The sequence below is a fragment of the Panthera pardus genome, unplaced genomic scaffold, assembly GCF_024362965.1.
Source record: "Panthera pardus isolate Hobbes unplaced genomic scaffold, ASM2436296v1 HiC_scaffold_3, whole genome shotgun sequence".
NCBI lineage: Eukaryota > Metazoa > Chordata > Mammalia > Carnivora > Felidae > Panthera > Panthera pardus.
Window position 1 is genome coordinate 9,878,576 of NW_026526876.1, and position 18,906 is coordinate 9,897,481.

The 18,906-nt window shown below is 49.5% G+C and overlaps 1 protein-coding gene, 1 long non-coding RNA gene and 2 other non-coding genes across 10 annotated transcripts; 2 read left to right on the forward strand and 2 right to left on the reverse strand.

Annotated features, from left to right (window-relative positions):
• Positions 1–408: 408 nt before the first annotated feature.
• Positions 409–480, reverse strand: TRNAW-CCA (transfer RNA tryptophan (anticodon CCA)). Its single transcript has one exon. It is a non-coding gene; the product is annotated as a tRNA-Trp (tRNA).
• Positions 481–6,044: 5,564 nt separating this feature from the next.
• LOC109245900 (uncharacterized) lies at positions 6,045–7,728 on the reverse strand. Its single transcript, XR_008418696.1, has 3 exons — positions 7,636–7,728; positions 7,251–7,408; positions 6,045–6,199 (listed from the first exon to the last, which is right to left on the reverse strand). It is a non-coding gene; the product is annotated as an uncharacterized LOC109245900 (long non-coding RNA).
• Positions 7,729–7,785: 57 nt separating this feature from the next.
• TMEM107 (transmembrane protein 107) lies at positions 7,786–18,093 on the forward strand. 7 transcript variants are annotated; one of them, XR_002071138.2, is made up of 8 exons: positions 7,786–8,058; positions 8,241–8,308; positions 8,410–8,510; positions 9,689–9,785; positions 10,016–10,208; positions 16,623–16,796; positions 16,940–17,069; positions 17,270–18,093. XR_002071138.2 is itself a non-coding variant. In XM_019413532.2 (5 exons), the coding sequence occupies exons 1-5, from the start codon at positions 7,972–7,974 to the stop codon at positions 10,083–10,085; spliced, it is 423 nt and encodes a 140-aa protein (XP_019269077.1). In that variant the 5' UTR covers positions 7,786–7,971; the 3' UTR covers positions 10,086–10,828. The 7 variants fall into 7 exon arrangements, 1 of the variants encoding a protein (XP_019269077.1); XR_008418694.1 differs by having other exon boundaries at positions 16,623–17,069; XR_008418695.1 differs by having other exon boundaries at positions 16,623–17,069; positions 17,474–18,093.
• On the forward strand, positions 10,688–10,823 carry LOC128774346 (U8 small nucleolar RNA). Its single transcript, XR_008418926.1, has one exon. It is a non-coding gene; the product is annotated as a U8 small nucleolar RNA (small nucleolar RNA).
• Positions 18,094–18,906: the final 813 nt, after the last annotated feature.

Genomic DNA, 18,906 nt, shown 5'->3' on the forward strand with positions numbered 1-18,906 from the left:
TCCGCTCTTCTCTCTGGGGCCTGAACTCGTCCTCCCGCGCGCGGGGCCCACCCACGTGGCCGGGGGAGCGCGCGCCCGGGGAACCGGCGCAGCCCCGCGAGCACGACTCACAGGGCGACCGCCAGCCGAACGACCTTCTCTCCCGCGCGCCGAACCGAGGGCCCCGCCGCGCGCGCCCGTCCGCCGGAGCCCGGCCACGCGCCCAGGCTCTCGGTCCCCGGATCTGCGCGCACGAGCCCGCGAGATCTGGCCTCCCCCGACGGGGCGGCTCGGGACTGGGCGCCGGGAGCCCTCCTCTCCCGGCCCCCACGAGGTGCCGCTTCAGCCTGGGCGCTGGGGCTCCGGGGTAGTGAGTCACGACGGGGAGGCGAATAAATAAAAGTGATGGAAGCCTCGGCGAAAAGGAGCTGACCCCGACGTGATTTGAACACGCAACCTTCTGATCTGGAGTCAGACGCGCTACCGTTGCGCCACGAGGTCGGCCGGCCAAGGAGGTGGACAGGTCTCCCCATGGCCACTTGGCGGCTGGCCGGGGACCCGGCGATTGGGGACCGAGAGCGGCCCCCCTCCCCCCGCCTCCCCCCCCCCCCCCCCCCCCCGAGCTTCTAAACTCCGGTGGCGTTGATGCCTGCGCCGTCCCGGCGCCAGCTTCGTGCGACCTGCGGGGACCCGGCGCGCCCGGCAGGGCAGCGGTCGTCCTGCGGGCGAGCAGGTGGCCGCGAGCTGTCACCGGGGACCCCCCCCCCTTTCCCCCGCCCGCCCACAGCCCAGCGGAGACGGACGTGCGAAGAATCCCGTAGAAAGCCGGACGCCTGGCGGAGCGTGAGGGAGCGCTGCCGGAGTCCCGGCACCTGGTGGGTGAGACGAACTCCTGCAAGCCTGCGTCTCTTCCTGGGTGCACCTTACCGTCGTCTGCGGGGCCTTCCGGCGCGGCCCCAGCCCCGGGCTCGGAGGTCTGATTTAAAAGTCCAGAGCAGAGCCCCAGCTTCAGTAATTGTGTCACTTGTTACAGTGTTGGGGAATAATTTACATGCAGTGAAACACGCAGATCAGAAGTGTGTGTTCTGATCAGTTTTAATAAATTCAACCCACAAACCATTTAAGATGTAGGATGTAGGACATTTCCTCCACCCCCAGAAAGTTCTTCCCCGGTCCCTTCCCAGGGGCAACCACTGTTCTGATTTCCATCACCATAAACATCAGTATGTTTTAGAGCTCTCCAGGTGAGAAGGAGCTGGGAACTTCTAGAGAGGGGTACCGGAAGCTAGCAGAGCCCCTCTCCCCCCCCTCCCCGTTTGCCTCTTGAGGGAGGAGAGGGGTTCAACAGGCCAACATGGCGAAAGAGGTCATGCTGTGTCTCACTCTCTCCTTTCCAAGTCAAATGTCTGCACATTGGGCACAGTGGCTCTTCTGAAAGTCACAGGGACCACAGTGATGTCAAAGCCCATGGACGTTTCTAGGGCCTGGCTTTGACTCAAGGCAACATCTTCTTTTAAGAGCCTTCTTCTCCTTTGGTTGTCATGACATTCCTCTCCTGCCTGTCCCCATCCCCACCCCCAGTCTCTTTTTCTGTCCTTTTAATTCCGAGTTCTGTCTCCTCTCCTCACACTACACGCTTTCTCTAAAGTCAGCCATCTGTGTGCTGAGGGCTCCTGGAGCCTGCTCCCACCTCTGGGTTCAGACGGCCAGCCCCTGCTGGGCACCTTCACTGGACCCTGTCATGCCTCCTTCCCAGTCCTTCAGGGCTCACCGCCAGTGTCTTATCCCGTCTCTTCCCTCTCCCTCCTTCTCATTTCCAGTCGCCAAGTCCTGTCCATTCCTTTTTCCTCCAGAACTCTCCCGTCAACCCTCACTCTTCCATTTCCACTGCCCCCCCCCCAATCCTCTTTTGCCGGATTATTGTAACAGACTCCTCTCTGATGTCTCTGCCTCCAGAATAGCCAAAGAGTTTTTGCAAAACTTGATTTGCATTTCTAAAATGCAAACTTGATCCCATCACACTGTGGCTTACAGTCAGTGCCCCAGCACCTTTGAGATTAAGTCCTAACTTATGGGCTGGGCCCCCAAGGCTGCACACTTCTTAAGAGGGCCCTGGGAGGATGTTGCCAGTGTTTCACGTATAGGCTTTGCCACTTCCTAGTTGTGTAATTTGGGCTGGTTATTGAACCTCCTTGAGCCTCAGTGTCTCCATATGGAAAATAGTAAAGATTGTAATGGATCACTATTAGTTCATTTGCTAAGATAAAGTGCTCAGGGCCTGACTGGTCATAATCGCTCAGTTACTACGACTGCTATTATTAATGTCTGGTCCTTGCGTGATTCCTCAGCCACTGCCTCCTCACCTCCCATGTGACAACCATGCTGACTCATTTACAGATGCTTACATGCACTTCGGTCCCAGCTCCCTCTGCTGATCCTTCTTTACCTGGTTGACCCTTACATACCCCCCCTGCCCCCCCACCAACACTCAATTCAGAAGCTCCCTCCTCCCTACTCCCCCACTCCAATCTGGAGGAAGAGGCCTTTGATGTGTCTCCTCCAAGATAACTTAAAACATTACTTAAAAAAAAATGTTTATTTTGAGAGAGAGAGGAAGTGTGAGTGTGTGTGTGTGTGTGTGTGTGTGTGTGTGTGTGTGAGATCAGGGGAGGAGCAGAGAGAGAAGGAGAGAGAGAATCCCACGCAGGCTCCACACTCAGCATGGAGCCTGATGCAGGGCTTTAGCCGGGGATCATGGCCCGAGCCAAAATCGAGTTGGACGCCTGACCAACTGAGCCACCCAGGCGCCCTAAAACACGATTTGTAATTGTTTCCTTGATTGTTTCCCTCGCCACATCCTAAGTTACTCAAGAGAAGGAAGTATGTATTCCTGGCACCCCATACAATTCCTGGAGTAGAGTGTGTATTCAATAAGCATTTGTGAAATTAATGAGGAATCGCTTTGGCAGAAGCACCAGAGTAGGGGAGAGCCTGCTTTGTAGAGGAAGGAGACGTGTCTGAGTAGCTGAAGGACATGAAGTGAAGTGGAAATTTTTGCTAGAAAGGGAAGTCGGGCCAGTGAATATGGTACTGGGGAACGTGGACTTGATCTCTAGGTTCCGAAAGGTTCTGCAGCAGGTGTGAGGTAGTATCAGTCCAGCGTCACCATCCAGAGTATTCTCTGACATTTAAGTCTCCATGTATCCCACCAGTTTCCAGACTTTAGAAATCAACAGATGATTCTGTCCGGATCTGCCTTGTTCAATATGGTAGCCACCAGAGTGGCTGTTCAATATGGGGCCATTCAAATTAAGTTGAGGGACACCTGGGTGGCTCAGTCGCTTAAGCATCTGACTCTTGATTTCAGCTCAGGTCATGATCTCATGGTTCGTGGGTTCAAGCCCGGAGTTGGGCTCCATGCTGACTGCAGGGAGCCTGCTTGGGATTCTCTCTCTCCCTCTCTCTGCCCCTCCCCTGCTCATGCTAGAGCATGCTCTCTCTCTCTCTCTCTCAAAATAAATAAATAAATATTTTAAAAAAGAAATTAAGTAGAAATTTAAAAATTCAGTTCCGTAGCCCCACTAGCCAAGTGTTCAGTAGCCGGCTACCACGTTGGACAGAGACAATACGAAATATTTCCATTATCATAGAAAGTTCTGCTGGACAGCGCTGATCCAGAGGCTGAAAGCTGGTGGCTTGAGCCTTGTGTACTCTTGTCATTTTTTTCCCCCTTCTCATTTTTTTTTCACTTTTAAGTTGGATACTCACATTTATAACTGGAGTAAGAAACTGGATTTCTGGCCTCTCTTAAAACAACAACAAAACGCCCAGGAATCTGGCAACACTGGACTTTTATTTCCTTCCTCAAAAGAATTGAGCAAGGCCGAGTAGCTGCTGCCTCACAAAAGCCACAATAGATGTTAAATCTGTCCGTTCACGATGATCCTAAAAGCAATGAATTGGTCGCTCTGGGCGGGTATGCTCGATCTAACGACCAGTTTACAGGAAACGCAGGACACAGAGGAACATGTTAAATGAGAAGACCAGAACACTGCCCACAGATGGCCCAGTGCCTTCGACAGAGAAATTGCAAGAAAAGGAAACAAGGAGGAGTGGGGAGGGAGGAGGAAGAATCTAAGATTAAAAAAAAAAAAAAAAAAGACGAAAGAGACACATTAACCAAATGCAGCGTGTGGACTTCATCATCTATACGTGGATATTGCCAGTGGACATTGGGCAATGTCAGCTATTCGGTGATGTCTGGGATTTGCTTCGAAATGACCTAGTGGGGCTGAGAGGGAGAGAGAAGTCCAGCTGAAATAAGTTTGGCCATGTGGTGGCATTTTTGAAGCAGAATGGTAGGCTTCAGACGGGGTTCGTCATACTATTTTATTTGTACACACGTTTGAGTCTTTCCATGATACCCACCCCCCCCCCCCCCGGCCCCCAAGCTCTTTTCTGACCAGATCAAATCAAATGTTAGGATGTGTGGGTACCAGCCCTGGAGCCTGTGGACCGCCACCAGTGAAGGACACGCCATGTCATCAGCAGTACCTCCTACGGCCACAGGGTGGTTCTAAAACTCACTTTTGTGTGACCTCTGCAGAGTAAGCTTCTGGGAACCAAGGTCATGGAAAAGTGACAGGACAGACCTAAACGCCGGCTCACTGTTTATTAATTCTTAATCTGAAACGTGACTACCAGTTCTTACTATCTAGTAGGTTCCCCTAGGCAGGAAGCCTATAATAAACAGAATGCCCCAAACTTCCATCTGCAGGAACCCAAACTCTAAGAGACATGCTTGACCCCTTCCTTTTTTCTCACCTACCCATAGTCTCACGTTTAGACCTTATTTTTTAATGTTCTCTTGATTCCTTACACTTTGCTCCACTTTCTTATTCCACTCTGGTCCAATATCATTCCATCCGTCCTGGATAACTATACTGATTCTTCACAAGCCTTCTACTTAACATCTTAAAATCGATTCTCCATATTGCAACCAAAGTCATCTTCTAGAACACTAACCTGACCAGGTCCATCCCCATGGCTGCAAGGCCACATGTCTTGTCCACCCATCCCCCATCCCCCTGATCTCTTCTTCCCCTTCCAATACTAGGCTTCAGACACACTAGCTTCCTTTGTGTCCCACGAACACACTGGCTTTGTTCCCACCTAAGGACCTTTGCACTTGCCTCTGCCTGGAAAGTTCTTTCCCCAGATCTTTCCCCGGCTGACTCCTTCTCTTCATTCTATTTGCTCCGGGAACTTGGAAAATCTTGCAAAGGCATGTGTTGGGTTTTGCTTCCTTTTATTGGATGACAGCGCTACATTCTTCTGCGAACAGACTTGATCAACTGTCACTGGGGGAGTTTGGCTCTGAAGGCCTGGGCTTCCTCATCCCAGGAGAAAGGTCATGTGATCTGCAGGCACCGGAAGGAGCCCTTCAGTGTTTTGCGTCTTGTCCGTTTGCTCAGAAGGTTTCCAGGCTTGCTACGCTGTAATTACGCGCACAGAGCCCACCTCATTATACTTTACATGTCTTTGTTGTACTTGTTTTGAGGGTCTCCTAACGAGTGTCGCCTCAAAGGAGAGAAGCAGATGGGGTCACTGTATTTTGCCTGTCCCTCCTGAGGTGGCGGAGGTTTGAAAATATTTTCAGAATTTTGAAATGGTGCAACGATTAAAGAGAGAGTCTCCCCTACACATCCGGGAGCAGAAACCAGTGTGGGTAATATTCGATCATCAGCCAATACTTTTGGAGTAAAAAAAAATCAAGAGACTTTGCTGAATCTCAGTCTTTATACAGATAATTCCTCTGAAAAATCTAAATGATGGCATTTTATTGTTTTATGAGTTTTGGTGACCACATTGTCTCCATTAGGAGGATAAGGCTGTACTACCCTCGAAAGAAGTGGTTTTGTATGAAACTGTCATTACATAGTTTCAATATATAGGAAGTGAACATTTAGGAACATCAATCTGAAAAATATTTCTTCTTTTTATAAAGCAATTTAATGTCTCAATAATAATACTATATAAGACCCAGAAGGAAAACTTAGAAAGGGTTATCATTTAAAACTTTTTATTTTAAAATAATTTGATTTACTGAAAAGTTGCGAAAATAATACAGACAGGGGTGGATGGCTGGCTTAGTCAGTAGAGCATGTGACTCTTGATCTCGGAGCTGTGAATTCAAGCCCCAGGTTAGGTGTAGAGCTTACTTAAAAAAAATAAAATAAAAGATAAAAAAAATACATATATAGTAAGAGAATTCTCATGTGCCTTCAAGACCAGGCTTTATCATTGCCTCTCTATCTCTACAGACACATGTATATTTTTTTTCTAAATCATTTGACGGTAAATTGCAGACATAATTCTCCTTTACCACTAAAAGTGCATGTATTTGCTAACCAGGGCATTCTCTTCCATAAAGGCAGTAGAATTTATCAAAAACCAGGAAATTAACACCGATAATACTGATATCTAAACTCGAAGCCTTATTCAAATGTGCCAATGGTTCCACTAATGTCCTTCACAATAAAAGAAAATGGTTGTTTTTTGTTTTCCGGTCCAAGATCCATTAGGATCACACATTTTATTTCTCATGTCAAATGTGTCACATCTCTCTAGTCTCCCTAAATCTGGAAGAGCTCTTCAGTCTTTGTCTTTCGTGACTTTGAAGAAACACCTTTTCACTATCTCTTTGAGTTCTGACTTTACCTATTGGTTTAGAAAAAGGAAATCTATTTATCTTAGTGGGGTCCTCAAATAGATGTGTTTCCTCTCAATTTTGAGCACATTTCCTAAAACAAAGTTTAAGGATAAAGGACTTTTTTTTTCAAAGAGTTTTTGCTTGCTCTATTATTCTAGAGTTTCCTTTTTAAAAACGTTATTTACAGTATTGGATTACCTTGGGGGGCTTGTTTGCTGTCCCTCTGGATCTCTCTGATTAGAATAGAAACTCCAGGAAGGTAGAGACTTGGGTCTTGTTTGTCCAGAACAAGAGCCCAGCACATGCTAGCTGGTCAATGAATATTTGTTGAATGAATGAAGAAAACGGAAATGTCCCTTGGGCTTGGGTGTTTAGCTTAGACCGGCCTAAAAACACTCAGATGGAGAGTAGGGAGAGAGATGATCTGGTCATCGGCCCAGGGGAGGTCCAGGGGATGCTGTGACCTGAGGGTGAGCAGCGAGCGGGCTAGAACTTTCTGTTCTGCAAGGATCCCAGTTGAGGGCCCAAGGTCAGTGAGGTCGGTGATAGCAAGAGGTACTTGGGAATGTAGCTGGGCAAAGACCGGTGCCCGTATCTCAAACAGATCAGAAAATCCGTCCGCTCCTCGCTTCCATGCCCTTCCCCAAAAGCGCCCCTCATCCACGGAAAGAGAACGGGCCACTTTCCGCTCTCTGCGATGCTCTCACCAAACTGGGGCTGGGCGGGGAGGGGAGAAGAGCATCGGGGAAGGTTCCGATCCGGGGTCCTCGGACAACCAGGGTCTCGGCGGCCATCTAATAAGTGACGGCGGGACAACGCGGGGACATCCGCGTCTGCACGTTTCTTTCCCACGTGCCCAAGGCAGCGGGGGCTAAAGGGATGCGGAGGAGGGAGAAAGAGACCCTGCCTTAGGCCTGACGGGGACAGCGGGCTGCAGCGAGCACCTAGGTCGGAGGGACCTGCCGGGCTCGCGGCAGAGACCTAGTCGGGGAACTCGGAACCGCGCCGCACCCCTGGCAGCAGAGCTCCACCTTGCGTTTTCTGCGGCGGTGGCTGCCGCTCGAGACTTTACAGCCCTCGCGAGATTTTCCGAGATCCCGCCGCAGCGCCGGCTTACGCGGTTGCTAAGGCAACCGGGCGGCGCCAGCGCGAGCGGGAAGGGGGCGCCCGTCGAATTTTTACGTGCTAGCCTGCGAGACTTGAGACTTCAGGCGTGGTCATTCCTGAGCCCCACAGACCACGGCCTCTGCTCCAGTCGGTACTCCTGCCCCAGGGGGGCCATGGGCCGGATCTCGGGGCTCGTGCCCTCTCGCTTCCTGACGCTCCTGGCGCATCTGGTGGTCGTCATCACCTTGTTCTGGTCGCGGGTAAGACCCACGACCACCCTACTCCCGTTCCTACCCCGTTCCCACCTTGGGGTGGTCCCAGCCCCACTTCGCCCCTTCCCCAGGGCCTTAAGCGGGCGTATCTTCCCATCCCCCCTCGGACCCCAGGGCTGCCCCGCTGCGCTCCCTTCTTTCATTTTCTCCTTCTCCGCCCCGCTCCCCAGGACAGCAACATCCAAGCCTGCCTGCCTCTCACGTTCACCCCCGAGGAGTACGAGAAGCAGGACATTCAGTGAGCACTTGGGGCAGGGTGGTCAGAATTCAGCACTGGTGGGGGTGGAAGGGCCTTGAAGAAGTCCCCAAGGCCTGAGCCAACCCCCTTCGTGTCTGCAGGCTCGTGGCAGCGCTGTCCGTCACTCTGGGCCTCTTTGCAGTGGAGCTGGCCGGTTTCTTCTCAGGGGTTTCCATGTTCAACAGCACCCAGAGCCTCATCTGTATCCTTTTTGCCTGCGCACCTTTTCCACACGGTCCATTTCCATCTGGACTCCCTTTCAGCCACCTAACCAGGCCTTTCTGGCACAATAGTGTGTGCTCTAGCGGGCAAACAGCACCTCCGGCTGATAGATCTTCTTAGGCAACGTGGAAAGTTTAAGACGCCCTTCGATCCTTTGTTAAGTTCCCGCTGTGCACCAAGCGCTGGAGATCCCATCTGGGAGTAAAACTCTGTTTTCTCACTTGCGGAAGAGGCAGGTATGCGGACAGGACATCTGTAATTCAGTGTGATAAGCATTGTGCTACAGGAGTGTGTGAAGATATGAAGCTCTATGGAAACTCAGAAGAGACGGAGAAATAAGGAAGATGGAGATCAGGGAAGCTTCTTGACCCTTGAATTGTATAGACTGAGAGGGCCAGGGCGCTGGACAGTGATTCCAGCAGAGTGAATTAAGTCACTACGAACATTCTTTTCTTTTCTTTTTTTAAAATGTATTTATTTGAGGGGCGCCCGGGTGGCTCAGTCGGTTAAGCATCCGACTTTGGCTCGGGTGATGATCTCGCGGTCCGTGGGTTCGAGCCCCGCGTCGGGCTCTGTGCTGACAGCTCAGAGCCTGGAGCCTGTTTCAGATTCTGTGTCTCCCTCTCTCGCTGCCCCTCCCCTGTTCATGCTCTGTCTCAAAAATAAATAAACGTTAAAAAAAAAATTTTTTTTTAATGTATTTATTTGAGAGAGTGCAAGAGAGGGAGAGAGAGAATCCCAAGCAGGCTCCGCACTGCCAGAGTGGAGCCCGATGCGGGGCTCGATCTCAAGAACAGTGAGATCATGACCTGAGCAGAAATAAAAAACTGGAAGTTTAACCTACCGAGCTGCCCAGGCACCTTCACGGTGTGCAATGGGGAACTTGCTTCTACCTGAAGGGGCCAGGCTGGCCCCCTAGATATGGGGTTGGGTAGCCTGGGGTCCCAGCTGTGCAGGCTCAGTTCTGGTCTCTACTCACATGGCTGTCCTAAAATTCAGAAGTCAGGGCTGCCGAAAACGCAGAAGTGTGGCCTTGGGAATGTGGTAAGGGAGCAAGAGGTGAACCTGAGAGCAGATGCCTGCCCCACCAATGGCCTTTTCTGGCTTATCGCTAACTACTGAACCAAAGGCTTTCCTTGACTCTGGTGCATTCCCAAGCCATTGGGGCTCATTGTAGTGCATCTGTGGCCCTGTCCTTTTTCATATTCGAGCGTTGGGAGTGTACCACGTACTGGTACATTTTCGCCTTCTGCAGGTATGGTACCACCAATGTTTGGGAGTAGGGGAGGAAGGTTTACTCAATCTGAAGGTTTCCCCCACTCAGTCCTTTACTCCATGTATGAGATACCAGATCCACTCAACATCCTGCAGTCTTTTGAATTCCCCTTCTCCTACACTTTGGGGGTGGAGTCTCCAGTTTGGGGATTTGGGTATTTTTATTGCAAGGGGCCTTGAACCAACCACCCACTACTCTACTGTCCACAGTGCCCTCCCAGCTGTCACTGAAATGGCATTGTTCATCAGCGTCTTTGGACTGAAAAAGAAACCTTTCTGATCCCTTCGTGACGGGAACATAGGGATGACGGTTCGAGGAACAAGGGACCCCTCACCATTCCCGCACCGAGGAAGGCAGTCTTCAGCCCTCAAATTGCGTTTGATGGAGGATGTCAGTGTTAGGGTAATTATCACTCGAGTCTGGGATTATCAGCGTTTTCTTTAGTGCTTGTAATAAAATATATCTTAGAGTGAGATCAAGACTTACGACAATTCTAGGGGAGAATTGGGGCGGCCAAACTGCTAGAGAAACGGAAGGCTGTTTTCCAGCCTTGCAGACTGTAAGATAATACGTGTCGCTTTTATTTTGGTTATTACGGTAGACGTCTGACGGAAGGGGGTCGGTGGGCGGAGATATGTAAATAAAGTCCCCGCGATTTTGATGCCAAGCTCGTGAGTGGAGCATTCTGGGAGGAATTAGGTTGTCTCTTTTTGGCAGTCAAATCGGGAAAGAAATATTGTTTTATTCTGCAAATAAACGAGCAACGGTAACGGAAGACCCTGAATAACGTCGGGTTGCTCGGGCTAGCCCGTTAACTACTCACCCTAGCTGCAAGCGGGACCTTTTTCCCTGAGTAAGGAACGCACGCGTGTTTCCGTTTATCGTCAGGTGGGATAATCCTTACCTGTTCCTCCTTCGGGAGGGCAGATCGGAACATGATGATTGGAGATCGCATGACTCGTGATTAACGTCTCTGCGTAATCAGGACTTGCAACACCCTGATTGCTCCTATCTGATTCTGCCTGACGATCCTCATCTTTGTTTTCTTGGGAAGTGATAGATTATTGTCCTTTGGGTGTGGGATGGCGCAACCACCCGGGTTAGGCTGCGTATTGCGGCTGGGGAGGGACGGTGACTGCTTGGAGTCTCCCTGACAGTAGCTCGTATTTTGGGATTCGCATTCTCCTGCTCTGGGTTGCCGGTTTTCCGGAAACTTCCATCATCCGATGACTGGGCTTGGCGTGTCTTTGAACGCCGCAATCTTAGTGGGGCGGCTCATTAAGGGAGGAGCCGGTTAGTGTTCCACGAGGTTAGTTAATTGTTACAAGGGAAGAACGGGTTGGTCTCCAGGTTTCTGTGAAGTCGCTGTTAATATTTTATCGTGCTAGGTGTCGCCAGTGGTTTATTATCAGACCGTCTATCCCACCGAGGCCAGAAGGGCCACCTGGGCGTAGCTTCCGCTGTTCCTCAGTGGTCTGAGGAGTACCCCCCGACCTCTGCCTGCCAGCACATGGCAAGAACACGTCCGAAAGGAGATTATTTGAACACGCTATTAGGCATTGGACAAACACTGCCAGAGCCTGAGGTGCCACCTTGTGTCAGATCAAGGGTCGTGTTTCCTAGGGAAGGTTCAGTGTATGTCGGGAAGGTCCTCTGTGCGTTTTTTCAGTCCCGAATGGGGGAGCCGTGGCCATTCGAAATAAGCAGAAGGCATCCGAGGAGATCTTTGTGGTGAGGCCCCTCAGGTGATGCCCCCCCCCCCCCTTTTCCCTTCTGGAGGATCGTCCCTTCTGGCAGCCCTTCATCCCGAGCACTCCTTCAATAAATACTTCGTGAGCATTTCCTATATGCAAAGCTCTGTAGGAAGTGCTGACTGAGGGAAGAGTGTGAATATGGCCCGTGCTCAGCCTCACGATGGAGCCATCGTGGCGCAAGGAGACCGACCGGAAGCTCCCCTCCTCGCAGCGTACTTGCAGAGCAAATTGTGGTAAGAGCCGCAAAGGAGAATTACAGAGGCTACGGAGCAGGGGTTCATTGGCCCAAGGTGGCAGGAGTATTGCTCCTAGAGGAGCCGTTGGAGTTGAGGTCCTGGAGTGTGGCTGGGGAAAGTCACATCCCACTGCGCTCTGTGTGCTTCACCGATTTGTGAAAGCCGACCTTTTGTGTTGCAGAAACATTGTGGGCGAGTTGTGAAACAGCTCTTATCAGAAGTGATACAAACAGTTAAATTGTATTTAAAAACACCCAAAACTCATTACTTCCTGATTATGTTTTTTCTTCTCTCTCTCTCTCTCTCTCTTTTTACTTTGTAGGAGTTTATTTTATTCATTTTTTTCCAGTGTGGTTTACACACAATGTTACACCAGTTTCAGGTTCCTGATTATTTTCTGCATGTTACTATTATGTGCTCTTGAGGTTATTTACATTTACTGTATCTGTATGGTGGGAATGCTATATAATGATGTGCCCCTACTGTGTGTCTCTTCCCAGCTCATGTGGAGACATCAAGCTGGTATTTCGAAACTGGCTCGGGCAGGAGTATTTACTCCACAGAGATTGGCAACTGCGGCATATGGGGCTTTGTTGATTACCTAGATTTAAGAAAATGTTGGGGGCGCCTGGGTGGCTCAGTCGGTTAAGCGTCGAACTTCAGCTCAGGTCATGATCTCACGATTCATGAGTTCAAGCCCGGTGTCGGGCTCTGTGCTGACAGCTCGGAGCTTGGAGCCTGCTTTGGATTCTGTGTCTCCCCCTCTCTCTACTCCTCCCCCGTTCCTGCTCTGTCTCTCAAAAATAAATAAACGTTAAATTTTTAAAAAATTTTAAAAAAAGATGACGGAGACAATGTTAATAATGCAGGTTACACATAAAACTGCCATGTCTGTAACTGTTACATTGCAAATAGCACCGAAAATAGAGGAAATATTCTCCCAGAATTTGAAAACTGTTAACAGATTCAGTAAAGAAGTCAGTCCAGTCCCTGAGGAACCAGTGAAAGTACAACATATCTTGACTGCTTCATTTTGTGTCATTCCAAAATGTAAATACAAATATCAACCAACATTCATTTCGGAATTACACTGGTAGGGTATAATTCCACTTAGGAAGTCGTGGATACAAGAGTGGAATTTACAGTAAAGAATATTGTATATTTCATTATTATTTGTAAATTCTGTTACACATCCTTTGTGTCAATAAGATTGATAATAAACTTATGTACATATATAAATACGTACTGCTTTTGGAGAGTTGGCTGTTAAATATTTATCAGCGATTCCTGCCCCTCTCATCCCAAGAAACTGCCCATCGCGGATCCTTGTTTCTAAATCCAGAGGGCACTGCTCAGCCTTCGGCTTGGCCTCTTTTCGGCACATAATATGTTGACCACTACTCTTTTGAAAGGTTTTCTTTCTTGGCCTCTGAAAAATAGTTCCCTTGGTTTACCTCCCACTATTCTGGCTGCTTCTTCTCAGGCTCATCTAATTTTTTTTTTTTTTTAATTTATTTTTGAGAGAGAGACAGACAGTGCGAGCAGGGGAGGGGCAGAGAGAGAGGGAGACAGAATCATCGGAAGCAGGTTCCAGGCTCTGAGCCGTCAGCGCAGAGCCCGCCGCGGGGCTCGAACTCACAGACTGTGAGATCGTGACCTGAGCTGAAGTCCGACGCTTAACGGACTGAGGCCCCCCACCCCCCACCCCGGCCGAGGTGCCCCTCAGGCTCATCTAATATTGATTGTGTGCCTACACCGGGTCAGTCACTGGGGAGATGCCACTGGGTCACTTCCTCCAGTTGCCCTTATGTGTTGCTGATCATTGCTCCTTGGAAACCTGTAGCCGCCTGTTGTCTTCAGACACCATGTAGATGCTGCTGTTTTCCAAGTGTTGGCTCTCTTATGTGAGCCCCAGTCCAGGGCAAAGACTGTGGGAACGAGCTGTGGGGTGAGTCCGGGTTCAAAGTGCACCCGGCCTCCTTCGTGGCTGTGTGATTGGCAACGGGTCACTTAACCTCTCTGTGCCTCAGTTCCTTCACCCCCACTCCAGAAACAGGTACTACAAGCACTTTAACCGTCTGTCTCTTAGTCAACACCAGAGGCTTTGCCAATCCGCATCAGCAATAGGTTTTTCATTTTATTGTGTCATCAGTGGCTTGTCAATCAGGATAAGCCAGTCCCACAAGACGAATACTGCTTGATTCTGCTTACACGAGGTACCAAGGGTAGTCAGAGTCATAGAGACTGAAAGTAGAACGGGGGGGTGCCAGGGGCTGAACAAAAGGGGGTGAGCTGTTCGGCGGTGGAGAGTTTGTTTTGCAAGATGAAAAATTGGAGTTCCGGAGCTTGGTTGTAGAACAATATAAATGTACTAACACTACTGAATTGTACACTTTGAAAATGAGCAAAGGTGGAAGGGTGCCTGGGGTGCTCAGTGGGTTACGCCTCCGACTCCTGCTTTCGGCTCAGGTCGAGGTCTCACAGATTGGTTCGTGGGATCGAGCCCTGCATAGGGGTCTGGGCTGACGGTGTGGAGCCTGCTTGGGATTCTCTCCGCTGCTCTCCTGCTCGCTTGCACACACACTCTCTCTAAATAAGTTAATTAATCAAACCTTGAAAAATGTTTACTAAAACAAAACTTGACATTTTAAACCTTTTTTCTTGACTAATTTTAAACCTACAGACAAGTTGCAAAATAATACAGATTTCCTGTATGCCCTTCACCCAGGTCCTCCAAATGTTAACATCTTGCAAAGTCAGGTCACGATCATGGAAACCAGAAGGTTAGTGCTGATCCCCAACTATTACCTGATCTACAGACCTTACTTGAATTTTACTAGCTTTCTCCTTAATGCCCTTTTTCCAATTCAGGCTCTAATCCAGGATTTCACATCGCATTTAGTTGTCATTCTCAGGCTTTTCCAACCACTTTTTTTTTTTTTCTCTCCTTCCTTTCACTATCTTGACACATTTGGTAAGTCCTGGTGAGTGGTTGTGTAGAATGTCCCTCCATTTGGATTTGTCTGGTGTTTCGCATAATTAGATGGGGGGTATGCATTGGAGTGAGGGAGAGGCCTGGGTGGCTCAGTCAGTTAAGTGTCTGATTCTTTTTATTTAAAAAAAAGTTTTTTTATATTTATTTATTTTTGAGAGACAAAGTGAGACTGGGGGAGGGGCAGAGAGAGAGGGAGACACGGGATTGGAAACAGGCTCCAGGCTCTGAGCTGTTAGCACAGAGCCTGACACAGGGCTCGAACCCACAGACTGGGAGATCATGACCTGAGCCGAAGTCGGACACTCAACCGACTGAGCCACCCAGGCACCTCTCTTTTTATTTTTGAGATAGAGCGTGAGCTGGTTAGGGGCAGAGACAGAGGGAGACACAGAATCTGAGGCAGGCTCCAGGCTCTTGAGCCGTCAGCACAGAGCCACAGTTCGATATGGGGCTCGAACTCACAAAATGTGAGATCGTGACCTGAGCCAAAGTTGGACACTTAACCGACTGAGCCACCCAGGCGCCCCAAGTGTCTGGTTCTTGATTTCTGCTCAGGTCATGATCTTATGGTTCATGAGATTGCGACCCCCTAGATCTTGGGATTCTCTCTCTCTCTGCCCCACCTCTGCATGTACTCTCTCTCTCTCTCAAAAATAAATCAACTTAAAAAAAAAATAGTTTGGAGTGAGGAGGACATTTCTGAGTATGAAAACAAAACACAGAAGTCCTAAAAGAAAACCCATAACTAACTAGAATTTAAATAACATTTTGAAAAAAAGAAAAAGAAAATACATAAAAAGATACATTTTATGTATTAAAAATGTAAAAAGTATGCATGGTAAAAAACCATAAGCAAAAGATAAATGACAATCTAAGGAAAATATAATTCACATTGCAGAGAAAGGGCTCATTTTGATACATAAAAATCTACAAGTCTATAAGCAATACACCAACAACCCAATAAAAAAAGGCACAGTAAGGGGCACCTGAGTGGCTCAGTTGGTTAAGTGTCCAACTTTGGCTCAGGTCATGATCTCGCAGTTTGTGGGTTCAAGCCCCGTGTCAGGTTCTGTGCTGACAGCTTGCTCAGAGCCTGGAGCCTGCTCCAGATTCTGTCTCCCTTTCTCTCTGCCCCTTCCCTGCTCATACTCTGTCTCTGTCTCTCTCAAAAATGAACATTAAGAGGGGTGCCTGGGTGACTCAGTCGGTTAAGCGGCCAACTTCAGCTCAGGTCATGATCTCTCGGTCCCTGAGTTCGAGCCCTGAGTTCCCTGAGTTTGAGTTCTGTGCTGACAGCTCAGAGCCTGGAGCCTGTTTCAGATTCTGTGTCTCCCTCTCTCTGACCCCCCCACCCCCCACCCCGTTCATGCTCTGTCTCTCCCTGTCTCAAAAATAAATAAAACGTTAAAAAAAATAAACATTAAGAAAAAAATTAAAAAAGAAAAAGGCACAGTAAAATTGTATGGACATTTCACAGGAAAGGAAATCTAAAGAACTCTCAAATATATGAAAAGATGCCTAAGCTCATTGACCATAAGAGAAATGCAGATGGTGTTTGACTTGTACTGGTAACACCGGAAAAGTCTCATTGAGAGTTGGAGAGGGTATGGGTTTAAGTAAACAGGCCTCACTGCTCGTGGGTGGGAGTAACCCACCCACAGAGCGCAATTTGGCAATATCCTCGCAAATCAAAAGCAATCAAAACAAATGCTCCTCCTCTCTGACCCAGGATTTTCACTGCTGGGAGGTAGTCCTGCATATGGGTGAGATGGGAATGTGCCGGTTATTCCTTACGGCTTTGCTGGAGTCGCAAACGTAGGACCGTCAACAGGAGACCGGGCGAGTCGCGTTAACAGCGTAACCCTGGGCAGCCGGGAAAGAAACAATCTCCAGGATGGTGACAAAAGGACTTTGTGGAATGGCTCCTGTCGTTTGCTCCCATTTGTGTAAAAAGTGGGAAAGCACAGACCAGCCCGTGGGAAAAACATCTCTGGAAGGAGCCAAGGTACCTGGGAAGACTGGTGCTGAGGGCAGAAGCCGGGTGCCTGGGGGACTGGGGGGGAGGGGGACTTTCTCCGTGTGCTCTTGTGAACTCTGGGAATTCTGAAGCACATGCCTTTAAAAAGGCAAACCATAACATTCTTGAAGAATGTGAGCCTGCGGTTGCCGGTGCCCCCCATCTGGAAATGAAGCCAAGTCGGAGTCCAGCAAAGCTAGAAACAGAGACAGCAGACTCCCCGATGATGTCACGGGAGTGCCTGGTTCCTGCTATTTCTGGGTGGGTTTCAGTATGTGAGCCCTCAGATTCTCCTTTTTGGTTTAAATCGGTTTGAGCTGTGTTGGCGCGTGTCTCGATGGTTACGTGCATCAAAGACCGCGATGGGTTTTGGGTTTTGTTTCGTTTCGTTTTCCCGCTTTATTGAGGTGTAACTGACAAACGCACCGTGTTTTAATGATCTTTCTCGTGCCTTATCGTAGCTCCTGGTGTCAGCACAGTGCCTGGCATCGGAGAATGAAGGAGCCCTCATTTCACGGATGAGGAACACGGGGCCCCAGGAGAAAGCCATTTGCCTCACGCAAATATGGAGAGCTGGGGCTAGATAGGTCCCAAGTTTCCTGGCTGTCAGGCCAAATCAGTCGCTCGATTCAACAAGTCTTCATTGAATATCTCCCACCTGCCAGGCTCCGGACATGGCATGTGAGACGGAAGGAAATAAGGTTGATGTGGCCCCTTGCCAACCACACATACAGTCTGGACCCCCCTTCCCCCCAACAGAGGAACTTGCTAACCCCAGTGAGCCTCTAAGGAATTGAGGGTTGCAGAGTCAGGCTGTGCGACCAGGAGGCCTCCCAGGCTCCCAGTCCCAGAAGACTGGGATCTGCCTGCGTCTCGTCTTCCCCACACCAGGCTCTGGCGTATGGCCTCCCCACCACCCAAGCCCACGCTGCTCTGTTTCCCAGAGGCAGGAGGCCCGGGCCTGCCCTGCTGCGGTGACAGGAGCCAGCTCCCTGGCCACACTGGTCACAGATGATCGGAGCTTCACCAGCTCAAACAGGGCTGTCCTCACAGGAACGGTGGGCACACGGGCCCTGCCCGAACCCATTCTCCCCAAACAGGAGCCTAGGCGTTCACCGTTAGCGGTCCATTTGCCTGCTGTGCTGTGTGTTTGTCTTTTAAAACGCTCCCCACTGAAACTGTAGTTCACCATCATTCATTCATTATTCATCGGCCTGCCTTGTTTCTGGCACTGTGCTTGGGACTCATGCAGGGAGAATAGATTAAAAAGGTACCGCTTTGTGTATATATATTGTTTTATACACACACACAAAAACTTTTTAAAACAGGTATCATTCTGTATGTGTGTGTGTGGGGGGGGAAGTTGATTCATTAATCTAAAAAGACTCCATTGAGGCATTTCTCTGAGCCTAGTTTTCCCCTAATGTAAAATCAAGACAATACCAACCTCATAGGGTTGTCGTGAGAGTCAGTTCATCATGGCAAGTATATAGAACAGCATTCCTAAGAGCACTGTTATAATAGCAAAAAGAAAAGAAAAAAGAAAAAAAGAAACAACCTAAAAAGCTGGTCCTTGAAGGATTAAAGTGTGGTAAGTTTTCTGGATAATCTGGGAGATTGGCCATGAACATTTGTCTTCCCTCCCTTCCAAATCTGAATTAAATAACGAGAGAAGTCAAAGGTGGACAAATCTACAAGGACCAAGAGACCCGAGACAGCTGTGGACATGAGATTTCAACAAGGCGCTCAAGACTACATAGTGGCTGAAGGGTGATGGCAGACCACGCAAGGACAAGGGCAGAGGGAGTCAGGGCATGGCGTCCGTAGGTCCCGGAGGTCACCAGATCCCCCGGTCAAGGCCTGGCTGAACGTGGGGGAGGGGGGGTGGCCGAGGGCCTGTTTTCAGAATGTTGGGACTCTTGGTGTTCTGTCACCTGTCAGAAGACCCGAGTCGCACACATCACCCCTCCGCATCCTGATTTTCAGGGAGGCTTTGGACGTGAGGACAACAGGTGCAGCAGAAAGGAGGCTTGAGACTACAAACAGGAGCCCCCAGCCGTTCCAGATCCTGCTCCCTCCATACACAGCGAGGGCAGGG

What these genes read in the sequence shown, in the direction of transcription:
- TMEM107 (XM_019413532.2), top strand. Translation starts at nt 7,972, where the DNA reads ATGGGCCGGATCTCGGGGCTCGTGCCCTCTCGCTTCCTGACGCTCCTG. An exon ending in TCACCTTGTTCTGGTCGCGG is followed by an intron (nt 8,059 to 8,240) that starts GTAAGACCCACG and finishes CCCGCTCCCCAG; the next exon opens with GACAGCAACATCCAAGCCTG. An exon ending in CAGCACCCAGAGCCTCATCT is followed by an intron (nt 8,511 to 9,688) that starts GTATCCTTTTTG and finishes TGCATTCCCAAG; the next exon opens with CCATTGGGGCTCATTGTAGT.